Source organism: Podarcis muralis, chromosome 16 (assembly GCF_964188315.1).
Source record: "Podarcis muralis chromosome 16, rPodMur119.hap1.1, whole genome shotgun sequence".
Classification (NCBI taxonomy): domain Eukaryota; kingdom Metazoa; phylum Chordata; class Lepidosauria; order Squamata; family Lacertidae; genus Podarcis; species Podarcis muralis.
Window position 1 is genome coordinate 19,269,478 of NC_135670.1, and position 11,431 is coordinate 19,280,908.

At 48.6% G+C, this 11,431-nt stretch overlaps 1 protein-coding gene across 2 annotated transcripts in view; it reads right to left on the reverse strand.

Annotated features, from left to right (window-relative positions):
• The window catches only part of RFC5 (replication factor C subunit 5), a 12,713-nt gene extending 1,282 nt beyond the window's left edge, over window positions 1–11,431 (reverse strand). The window contains exons 1-10 of one of the 2 annotated variants that reach the window (XM_028709580.2): window positions 11,279–11,431; window positions 9,919–9,983; window positions 8,982–9,118; window positions 7,533–7,612; window positions 6,267–6,340; window positions 5,145–5,304; window positions 3,872–3,953; window positions 2,326–2,455; window positions 1,442–1,519; window positions 263–317 (exon numbers count right to left, since the gene is read on the reverse strand). In XM_028709580.2, coding sequence (XP_028565413.2) covers window positions 263–317; window positions 1,442–1,519; window positions 2,326–2,455; window positions 3,872–3,953; window positions 5,145–5,304; window positions 6,267–6,340; window positions 7,533–7,612; window positions 8,982–9,118; window positions 9,919–9,983; window positions 11,279–11,343 — 926 coding nt within the window. In that variant the 5' untranslated portion in view covers window positions 11,344–11,431. The remainder of the gene's footprint in view (window positions 1–262; window positions 318–1,441; window positions 1,520–2,325; window positions 2,456–3,871; window positions 3,954–5,144; window positions 5,305–6,266; window positions 6,341–7,532; window positions 7,613–8,981; window positions 9,119–9,918; window positions 9,984–11,278) is intronic. The other variant, XM_028709582.2, reaches the window with a different exon arrangement.

The following is an 11,431-nucleotide window of genomic DNA, read 5'->3' on the forward strand; positions in this document are numbered from 1 at the left end:
TTGCATGGTTATATATACCCCTTAAGTTTACAACTGGAAAACAGTTCATTGGTGCTTTAAGTTTAAGTGAGCTATGCCTATTTTACCCTAAAACACTTTATTAAAAAGAAAGGAAGGAACGGAGTTCTGGGCTTGGGGAAAATGAGTTTAGGGCTTTGAACACTAAGGGGAATGTATGCAATATTCTGGGTCACTGCTCAAGAGCAGCTATCTCCACCCTCGCCTGCCAGAGATGATGGTTTTATGGTCCAGGGACACTCACTCAACATCCGCCATCTTGATCAGCAACTGGATTCGTACAGATGATGGGAAGTCAACTGTAGAGCAAAAGAAAAGACCATCACTGACATTTTCCAAAAGGCAACAATCCCTGTTATTCTACCACAATGGTCATGGAAGACATGCTTGTCGATTACAACCTTGCAAAAGTCACTAGCCTGCAAAGTTGTTCTCTAGCCTGCTGAGAGCCGGCAAAAGATGGCCGCATTTCTGTGCTGGACTTGGGAGAATGAAGGCGGGGGGCTCCCCTCTCTAGGTGGCCTCTTGTTTTCTATGCTGGGTGTTCAGGTCCTCATCCACCACCCCATTCACTTGCCTGCAAGCTATTCTTTGTCACCTATAGCTACTAGGATAGTGGTTAAACACCAGGCTGATTTATTGAGGATCATAATTTAAATCTTGCACAGGAGAATGCAGGCCTGTGAATATGGCTTTCCACGCTCATTTGTTTGATTTCTTTCTCACTTTTTATATACCGCTTTTTTCTCCAAGGAGCTCAAGGTGGTGTACGTGCATCTTCCCCACTCCGTATTTTACCCTCACAACAGCCCTGGGAGGTAGGCTAGGCTGAGAGGCAGTGACTGGCCCAAGGTCACTCAGTGAGCTTCAATGCCTCAGTGGGGATTCGAACCCTGGTCTCCCAGCTCCTAGTCAAACACACTATTCCAGAGCTTCCCAACTTTTCATGTTGGTGACACGCTTTTCAGACATGTATCATTTCGTGACACAGTAATTCAGTTTTACTAGTAAACCAGAGGTTAAACCAACCCCTTTCCAGCCCTCGGAGAAGTGCAGGGACACACTGCAACTGACACATTAATGTGTTGTGACAGTTTGGAGAAAACTGTGAGCTTTGCACCACAAGGGTTCCAGGTTCTCATTTAGGACCACTTTGCTGGGAAAAGGTGCTACCTTCTTAAGGTCCCTCTCTGCCAAATGCAGGACCTGCACACATGTGCAGACAGCACAGTCACAGGCAGATATGTTCCCCTTTCATCAGGATCTACAGTGGCAATACCACAACAGAGCTACTGGGCATGCTCAGCAGTCATGGTTTCAGAACTCTGAACCACTCGGCTTTCTTGGATCAGCCTCTCTGATCTGTGTCAGAACACAGAGAAAGCCTCCAACCCCCAAGTGGTTTTTTTTCTTTTTTTTTTACCTCGGTGGACGAACAAGTGGATTTCTGTCAGGATGTCCTGAAGAGCTAAACCCTTCAATGTTTTCAGCTCCATGATATCTGGCCAGAGTGTCAAGGTGAGGTACTGTCAGGGTAGAAGTCATCAACAAAGCAGTAGCTCACCTGAAGCAGGTGAAGTTAACCCTTTATTCAAGGAAACAACACAGATCAGGTCTAGAGGTCTCAGCAACTCTTTCTAGGTCTTCCACCGATGAAGCATTTGTGAGGATTGAAGGTCCTCGCTTTCCCAGTGTCCACTAAGACTCCTCCTCTCCAGGGTCTTTCCCACGGTCTCGGGCAGCGTCTGCGCACAACCAACTTCTGCTCTGCCAGTTTCATTTCTCAGATTTCTTTGAGACCAGAGGGGAGACAAGCTGCTTGCAGCAGAAGGGGGAAGCCCCATGGCTTCTTCAGCAACCTGCCTCCACGCCACCCTACACCTCAGATTCTGAACTGCTCTCTGCCTCAGCTTCTCCCTGTTCACTAAACCCCGTTACCTCTTCAGCTTCTAACATCTCCTCCTCCCAGTCTGCTGCTGCTTCTCCCTCTGATCTCTCATCGTCCCAATCCCCTGGCCTTCTTCCCTAGGGGGTTCCCCGGCTGCTGTCTCTCACCACTCCTCTGCATCCTGCAAGTCCACGATGGGTACATTCTATAGAAGGGATGCAATAACCTACCTGAATCCCTGCTTACTGAACTGGAGTGCCCATGGAAAACCCAGATCTGAAAGCCCCCAAGGGGGGACCAGTGCAGCTGGAGAAGGAAAGGGCAGACAAACACAACAGCTGACGTCAGGAATATAGGGCACCGTTTATGCCCAGTGCTTTGCAGGTGGATTTCCGCTTGGCATGGGGTTCAAAGGATACTGCGATAGGCGGTGGTGAAATCTTGGTTCAGCATCCAATCGAGGATGTTGGCAATGTCAGACTTGAGCGGCTGTCCAGTGCAGGTGTAGACTGTCTCCTCGGTCACCTTTCCAAAGGCCATGGATGTGCTCTGGCAGGGAAACAGAAGAGAAACCGTTGTGCAGCAAAGGAACAAAGGTATTGACACCAACAACCAAAGCTGATTCAGCCTCTACTTTAAGACCACAGCAGGGGAAGCTGTGGCCCTCTAGAGGCTTCTGGACTCCAATTCCCGCCATTCCTGCCCACTGACGGCTAAGGAGAAACTGCTGGATCAGGCCAATGGCCCATGTAGTACAGCATCCTGTTCTCACGGTAGCCAACCAGATGCCTGTGAGAAACTGGCAAGCAGGATTCGAACACAAGAGGCTGCTCCCCTCTTGGGGCTTCCAGCAACTGGTGTTCAGAATCATTTACTGCCTCCAACTATGGAGGTGTGTTTGCCACACACTCTTAGTTAGGTGGGCTAGTGAATCTGTGTCAATACAAAATGCTGTTAAGAATTAGGAGGAATCTGGCAACTCCAGTTGAGAGGGAGGGAGCTAGATGCTACTTGGGAGGGTGGGGAGAGGCACCAACCGGGTGCTGCATCCAAGGGCTGAAGGAGGAAGCAGGCGGCTGCAGATGAAGTCATGGCTCTAAAAAGAAACGAGGAGCCTCTACTACAGGCTGCTGCAAAACAGAAGAGGCTGCTGCAAAGATGCAGGAGGGTTGCAGGGCAGGCACTGAGCTGCAAACCCTCAGGCCCATTTTCACCTTTCGCTGACGACTCTTCACATACTGTCACAGGGCGGTGTGTATTTTGAATTCAGAGAGCCATATGCTATTTCCAGAGAGAGTACAATGCATTTGCTGTTGTGCATGGACACACACAAACACAAGTGCCGGTTTCAGAAGCTACCGTATACTGAGAAAAATCACTGGTCTATCTAGTTCACTTTTGTCTACACAGTGGTTCTCCATGGTTTCAGAAAGGACTTTCTCCCAGCCCAAGCTGATGCTTAAAGCAGATGACCTGCTACCGAGCTATGGCTGGTCCCGTAAAAGAAAAACAACAACAAATAAACCAAAGTTTCTAGTCCTCATGGTTCCAAATAAAGGGTTGAATTAAATAGGAGCATAGAAAACCAGCCATAACATTGCTCCATCAAGCTCAGTATCATCTCCATTGACTGTCAGTTGCTCTGCAGGGTTTTCAGACATGGAGTCTTTCTCAGTCTAAACCTGGAGAGGCCACACACTGAACCTGGGACCTTTTGCATGGAAAGCAGGTGCTCTACCAATAAGCGAAGGTCCTCCACCTCCAAATATACATTGCTGGGGACAAACAATAGGAGGGGGACGCACAGAACAGCCGTTGTCTTCACATCCTCCTTTAGTCTGGCCACTGGGTGAAAACACACCAGGAGTTGGAAACCTTTGGCTTGATCCAGCAGGACTCATTCTTCTGAGAGCAGGGAATTGATCTGATGGCTGGCTCTTTACAGAAAGCCGAAGCCATACGTACCTGTAAGATGTTCAGAGACCTGCGCATATCGCCGTTGGAAAGCGTCACCAGGGCTTTCATCCCATCATCGCTTACATCAACTCTGAAAGACAAAAAAAGGACAGAATAAATCGGGGGGGGGGGGGAAGGAACCTTTTCCAGCCTGAGGGCCACAATGCTTTCTGGGCAACCTTCTGAGGGCCACATGCTGGTGGTGGGCAGGGTCAAAGGCAAAGGCAGAAGGAGCAAGCAATGTAGTGGGAGAGCTGAAAAAAACGCCAAGGTATTTCACTTCTGGCAACCAAGGCACCCCTTCGGTTTCAGATAGTAGATGAGTCTAAAAAGCATGGGACAGAAATTTTCACTGCCCTCTAGTGGCTATTACTCATTTACCATAAGTAATGTAAAGGTAAAGGTACCCCTGCCCGTACGGGCCAGTCTTGCCAGACTCTAGGGTTGTGCGCTCATCTCACTCTATAGGCCGGGAGCCAGCGCTGTCCGGTCCGCAGACACTTCTGGGTCACGTGGCCAGCGTGACAAGCTGCATCTGGCGAGCCAGCGCAGCACACGGAACGCCGTTTACCTTCCCGCTGGTAAGCGGTCCCTATTTATCTATTTGCACCTGGGGGTGCTTTCGAACTGCTAGGTTGGCAGGCGCTGGGACCGAGCAACGGGAGCGCACCCCACCGCGGGGTCACAATCGACTAAACATCTCCAGAGTTAATGCTAAATACATTACTTCTGGCAAATGAGCCACCATGGCAGCTAGAGGGTCATGAAAATTTGTGGTCCAGGCTTTTTAGACTCATCTACCCATGTACTATCTGAAACCAAAGTGGCACATTGGTTGCCAGATGTACTTTCCCCCCAGCCCACTAATGTGTATTCTACCTTTGTACAGAAAGCTAATTTCTACAAACACACCATCTGGGCAAGTGAGAGGCATTATCAAGAGTTCAAGGACACATTCCAGACAGGCAAAAACTCTCAAGGAGGGTGTGGAGCAGGGCTGGGAAGGGGCATGGCTGCAGAGACAGGTATGGTCGGCGGTGTGTGTGTGTGTCGTCTCAAGGGTCAGAGAAGGAAAGGACTTTCTGGTCCCCTCCAACCTCACAGTTCCTCAAAACTCAATCAATACACAGGAGATATAGGAGCTGTAATCATGTACTCTAGGGCTGATGTTCCCAATGCTAGATCGACGGTTCCAACATTTGCACAAATTGGAGGAAGACGGTTGCCAGGCGCAGTCAAAGGGGAAGAGCCATGATGCCCCCAGCTGCGCTTTTTTACTCACCCCTCCTCCTCGATGACGTGCTGCAGCCGAGGAACCATGAGCTCAGGAGTCAGGGGCCCAAAGCGGAATCTGGTGCACCTGGACTGCAGGGCTGGGATGATCTTGGAGAGGTAGTTGCAGATGAGGCAAAACCTGGTGTTCTCGGTGAACTTCTCTATCACTGGAGAGGTGGTGCAAAGGATTGGGAAGAGAGATGAACCCGCGTGAGGCTGAAGCAGGGACAGAGGCCTATTGAATGCAGTTAAGGCTGAGAACATAGGCTGCCTTACACCACAGTCAGACCACTGGTCCATCTAGCTCAGTACTGTCTACACGGACTGGCAGTGGCTCTCCAGGGTTCCAGATGGGATGTTTCCAGCCCTACCTGGAGACGCCATTTGGGACTGAACCTGGGACCTTCTGCATGCAAAGGATGCCCTACCCCTGCACTGCTGCCCTTCACCTTTGCGGCTTAGTTGCGATTCCCATCATTCTTGACTGCTGGTCGTGGCAACTGGGGCATACAACTTCTGGAGGGCTGCAGGTTCCTCATCCCTGCCCTGCAACTGGCTTGTTCGAATGTTACACTGAACACAGGTGCTGCACATTTAGGAGAACCCTACACTGACTGGCAGGACGCGGGTGGCGCTGTGGGTAAAAGCCTCAGTGCCTAGGACTTGCCGATCGAAAGGTCGGCAGTTCGAATCCCCGCGGCGGGGTGCGCTCCCGTCGCTCGGTCCCAGTGCCTACCAACCTAGCAGTTCGAAAGCACCCCCGGGTGCAAGTAGATAAATAGGGACCGCTTACTAGCGGGAAGGTAAACAGTGTTTCCGTGTGCTGCGCTGGCTCGCCAGATGCAGCTTGTCACGCTGGCCACGTGACCCGGAAGTGTCTGCGGACAGCGCTGGCTCCCGGCCTATAGAGTGAGATGAGCGCACAACCCTAGAGTCTGGCAAGACTGGCCCGTACAGGCAGGGGTACCTTTACCTTTACCCTGACTGGCAGAGGCTCTTCAGGGGGCCAAACAGGAGCCTCTCTCAGTGCAACCTCGAGATGCTGCAGAAACAGCCTTAGGAACTGCTACCCACGTGAGCTCACTGTACCTGCAACACTACTACTCCCCCCAGCACAAGGTAAACTTACCACGCCTAAGGGCATTCTGGGCATCCTGTGTCATGGCATCTGCTTCATCCAGAATCACCAGCTTAAAGCCTTTCCTAGCAGGAGGGAAGGAGAAGATGACTGACTTTTGGCACAGAACTTCAAGCAAACCACAAAGACACAGATGCAACCCACCCACCCATCCATCTTCAAGAAACAAAGGCGGAGTCGAGCCTGGTAAAGAGGGTTTTCTACTGATACACCTCAGCTTTCAAGCAACATCTTTTGAACAGCCCTGGCTAAACCTTCAGCAGGCGACTGGGACAATGACTCCGGGCTACGGTTGAAAGTGACGAGCTTAGGTGACAATGTGGCAAGGTTAAGTTAGAAAACACTGCACAGGGTATGCAAAATGTCACCTTTCAGAATCTTTCTGCAACAGACCTGGAGACCAAAGACTCAGGTTGGGGTCTAAGACAGGAGGAGCCAACATGGTGCTTCACAGATCTTCGTGGACTACAAATCCCATCATCCCTGGACCAAGATGACTAAGACTGATGGGTGTTGTAGTCCAGCAAGCTCTGCAGAACATCACATTGGCTGCCCTGGACTTGAAGATTAGCCCAGGAGTAGCCAATCTGGTTCCCTCCAGATGCTGCTTAACTCCAGTTCCCATCAGTTCCAGTCAGCATAGCTAATGCTCAAGGATGACCAGACTGGAAACATCTGGAGGGCACCACGTTGGTGACCACTGGATTAGCTTATTCAAGTCTTTTCAGGGCAAGGAATGGGTTTTTCTACTTTGCTGTTATAACTGAAAGATGAACTAGAGCTCTTTTAAGAAGTATTCTCTGTATTGGGTTATACAACCATGCTTCAACATTCTTCTTTGTAAAAGTTCACATAAATGTTATTTCTATCAACTGCACAAGTAATTTTACGCGGTATTAGGGAGGGAGGGGCTTATTATGAAGCCTAGTCTGTCCCAGTTTTAAGATAGGACAGGACTAAGCTTTTGAATGGAAAATCCTTAAAAACCAGTCTGGAAGCACCCAGTTAAAAGCATTACTTGCAAAGTGGTCTGAGTATGTTTTTCTGTTCAATTCCACCAGGAAGCAACAGAACGCCAACCCACATCACTCCCAGGGGCACCTATTCTATGTTCAATCGAGGCGCATGGTGGCAAGGAGCCCTATGTGCTGGCTGTTAAGGCTGTGGGTGGATCGACCACACCATTTCAAAAGGGTCTTTTTTTGGGGGGGGGGGAGAGAACTTTCAGGAGGGGCTTGGAGGGTCCTGGGCACTTACTTAAAGATGCTCCTTGTGCTGGCAAAGTTCAGGATGGGCCCCCGGACAATGTCAATTCCCCTGTCGTCTGAAGCATTGAGCTGAAAAGCGAGGAAAGTGGGAAAGTAAGGATACAGGGAGGAGGCGGCGGCAGGAGGAGGCTGTTTTATTATCATATCGAAACAATTAAATAGATGTGAGCACCATATAGACGCCATTGCAACCAACAGCAGGGCTCTCGCCCAATTAACGAGATCTTTGTGGATTTAAAATCATGAGCGTTAGTCAACTGGTTTGTAGGCAAGAAAAAAACAACAGTGGTTCTAAAGCAAAAAACAACAACCCATCATTTGTTTTCAGATGATGCAGGTATGCAGCAATTCTCTCATGGAGGGCGGGTGGCATTTCTGTTTTTGCATTTTAGTTCAGGGTATCCCAATGTGGTCTGTATTGACCGCCTCACCCCCCAACCCAGGATTAATGGGAAGGTGTAGGGGGGTGAATGAAGACCGGGGGGCGGTGGCGTGTCAAAAAGGGCTTGGGGACAGAGAGGAGTTTGCAAGGTGCAGTGTGAGAAATGTAATTAGGAGCTATGAGTTTCAGAAATAAAGGGCATGTCCCTCCCTTGCCACTGAGAAACGTCCATATCTAATAATTCCACAATTCAATAGTATTCTCAGAACATGCTGTTTTATTGTTTTTCCTCCTTCTTTTTCACATTTTGTGATTCTTAGTAATGATGACTGATGATTAATAAATGTTTATAATATATATAGATATGTATTTCTTGACTTTATTGCATTTACATTCCTAAGAATTTTGGCTGGGGTCAATGACAACTTTATAAGCTCGTCAAAGGGTCAATGGACTCAGAAGTTTGGGAAACCCGGTTTTAGCTGAGGAAAGCGCTACCGTATTTTTCGCTCTATAAGACGCACCAGACCATAAGACGCACCTAGTTTTTGGAAGAGGGAAGCAAGAAAAAATATATTCTGAATCCCAGAAGCTGCACTGTGATCCCGCTGGCTGTCCTGGCTTATGGGAAAGCCGCAAGGGGAGCTTAAGTTATTCCACCACCTCTCCTGTGTAGGTTTCTCATTATAAACCCTGACTTTCCATCCCATTTTCTATGACGGGAATGTCAGCAGCATACCTTACAGCAGTGCTTTTTTTCTGGGGGTACTCATACCCCTAAACATTTTTTGAATCTAGGTTTGGCTTCATTGAGGGGCAGTATTTCAATATGAGTAGGAAAATGAGAGTACCCCTAAACATTTTTTTAAAGAAAAAAGCACTGCCTTACAGGCTTGTTGGAAGATGAGCAACAAAGAAAAGTATTGTCACTCCTGAGTAGTGGGATAGGGCAGGCTAGCAAAATATAAATCATGCAGAGTGATTTCTTCACTTCCTCTGCACAGAGAACGGGCAGAAGAGTCTAGAGAAGATGATGAGCTCTTTCGGTTACCTTACCTCGAGGACCATTGAGCTAAACGCTTTGTCTTTGTAAAGCTGTTTAGCACAGGCCAAAATGGTGGACGTCTTGCCAGTCCCTGGAGGTCCATAGAGAAGGAGATGAGGCAGTCGATCTTCACTGATGAACTTCTGAACTAGTAGGAGAGGTGAAAGGACATTTCTGACGCTCAAGGTAACATTTTAAGAATTTAATTTTTACAAGTTGATAGGCATGACACAAAAGGCAAAAGGGACAGGGAGGGAAGAAATAAGTAGGTTCCAACCTTTAAATCAAGTAAAATTACCAAACGACCAGGTGGTGAAAGGCCAAACAGCTGTTGGTCCAAGTCACTCCTCTCTCCCTCCTTTTGCCTATGAGAGCAAAAGCTTCTGCTTCTGCTTTATTTTATTAATGGAGCTTGTTGCATCATCTGCAATCAAAACTGTGGTTGTACCTTAACTGCAGCTTGTTTGAAATAAACGAAGTTCAAACCATGTGTTATCAAGCTGACTTGTTCAAACGAAACATCACTGAGATTAATCAAATATGATTAATCTGAAATGGGTAAGTCTGATCTCTTGATGACCATGCCAAAGGATGAGACGCTTGCAAAGGCTCATTGCTGTCACAATAAACTGTGGTTTGTTGTGATGTCCAAAGGCAACAACTGCATTTGTCAATGCACTGCAAATAAGGAATACGGATATTACATGCTTTTTCACAGCTCATGACCCTTCACCTATGCCATATAGGCCTCTTCCTTTCTTGTCATCACACTTGTTGTTATCACAAGGTGCATCACAAGCTAAACAGCCCTTCCTTACTTTGTTACTTTTTGAGACAGCTTGACTTGGGGAGGCTCACTATCAGGAAAACCTGCTTTAAAAATAAACTATGTGTTTCCCAAAGGCTTTGAGATGATATATAAAAGCACTGGAAATATTTGATACTTACTGGTACTCAGAATGTCCTGATGAGAAATCAGATCACTCAGCGTCTGAGGTCGGTATTTTTCTACCCTGCCAGTAAAAGATAGAATGGAGATGAAATCCTGTCTACATGTGGTGTAGGCTTGATCTACACATACAGGAGAACATGAGAAGGGATTTGCTGGATCACACCAAAGGCTTATCTAGTTCAGTATCCTGTTCTCACAGTGGCCAGGCAGAGGTGCCCATGGGAAGCCCCCAAGGGCAACAACTCCCCCCACAACTAGAGATTCCCATCAAACGGAATTCAGGGGCATACTGCCTCTTACATTGGCCTTGCCAGAATGAAGGGGCCACAGAGTGATAGAATCCAGGACTGCTCAACTTCAGATTTCAAGTTAAGTTTGGACGTGAGGGTTGTCTACGTTGCGTGGGTGGTGGGGATAGAAATCTTAAAAGACGCACACACACAAAACAGACATGGGAAACCCGTGGGCTTCCAGGTGGGGCTGGACTCTCATCAGTCCCAAGCAGCATGGACAATCGTCAGGAATGATGGGAGTTCTAGTCCAACCACATCCAGAGGGCCAAAGGTACCCCATACCTGACAACGAGAAAACAACAGTTGCCTAAGAGAGCAAAGGCTGCCTTGCTTGCTTACCACTTTCTACTCACCCCAGCAGAGAACAGCCCTGCACAGACCTCCCAAAAAATAATCCCCACCCCAGACGCTTACCGCCATGTCAAAATGGGCCATTTTTATCCCTTGAGGCTGGCACTTGCCCCCTCATTCTTTGGCACCGCGCGTATGTCTTTACTACCTTTTGACAGAAGATCCCAAGTGTGGGACCGAAACGAATCCTACAATATATGACTGCAGTTATTATGTATTAGCAGAACACAGGAATACACTTTATTATTATTAATATTATTATGACCACCACCACCACCAGGAAGAGGGGGTGGTGGAAAGAGAGCACCGTGCATAGCTGTCAACTTTTCCCTTTTCTTGCGAGGAATCCTATTCGGAATAAGGGAACTTCCCTTAAAAAAAGGGAAACGTTGACAGCTATGGCACCGTGCTCAATGCTTCCCTGAGCTCCGTGGATGAAGATGCAGCGGAACGAATGAAGAGAACAGCAAGGTGAGGGAGGAGAACACTCTGCACGTGCTCTGGGGCACTCTCTGCATGATTTACACAGAACACCCCCAAGGGAAAAATCCTAGCTTGGCAAACAGGATCCGGAGCGGAATATAAGCTCCCTGCCCTCCGAAAAAGAAACTGGGGGAGTGCGGGGGGGGGGAACTAATGGCCCCCATCACGCAGCCTCCGAGCAACAGCAGCACACTCCCCGCCCGCCCTTCATTGCTTGATTTCGCTATACCAGGGCAAGTTCGCGTTCCTCCCGGCCACCGTCCTCCCCGCAGGCGCCGCCGCCGCGCGCTCCATGCCGAACCTTCGCGCCGCTTCACTTCGCCGGCGCCAAAGCAGCCCAACCTCGCCTCTCGCGAGATGTGTAATTGAAAATGAACAGCAG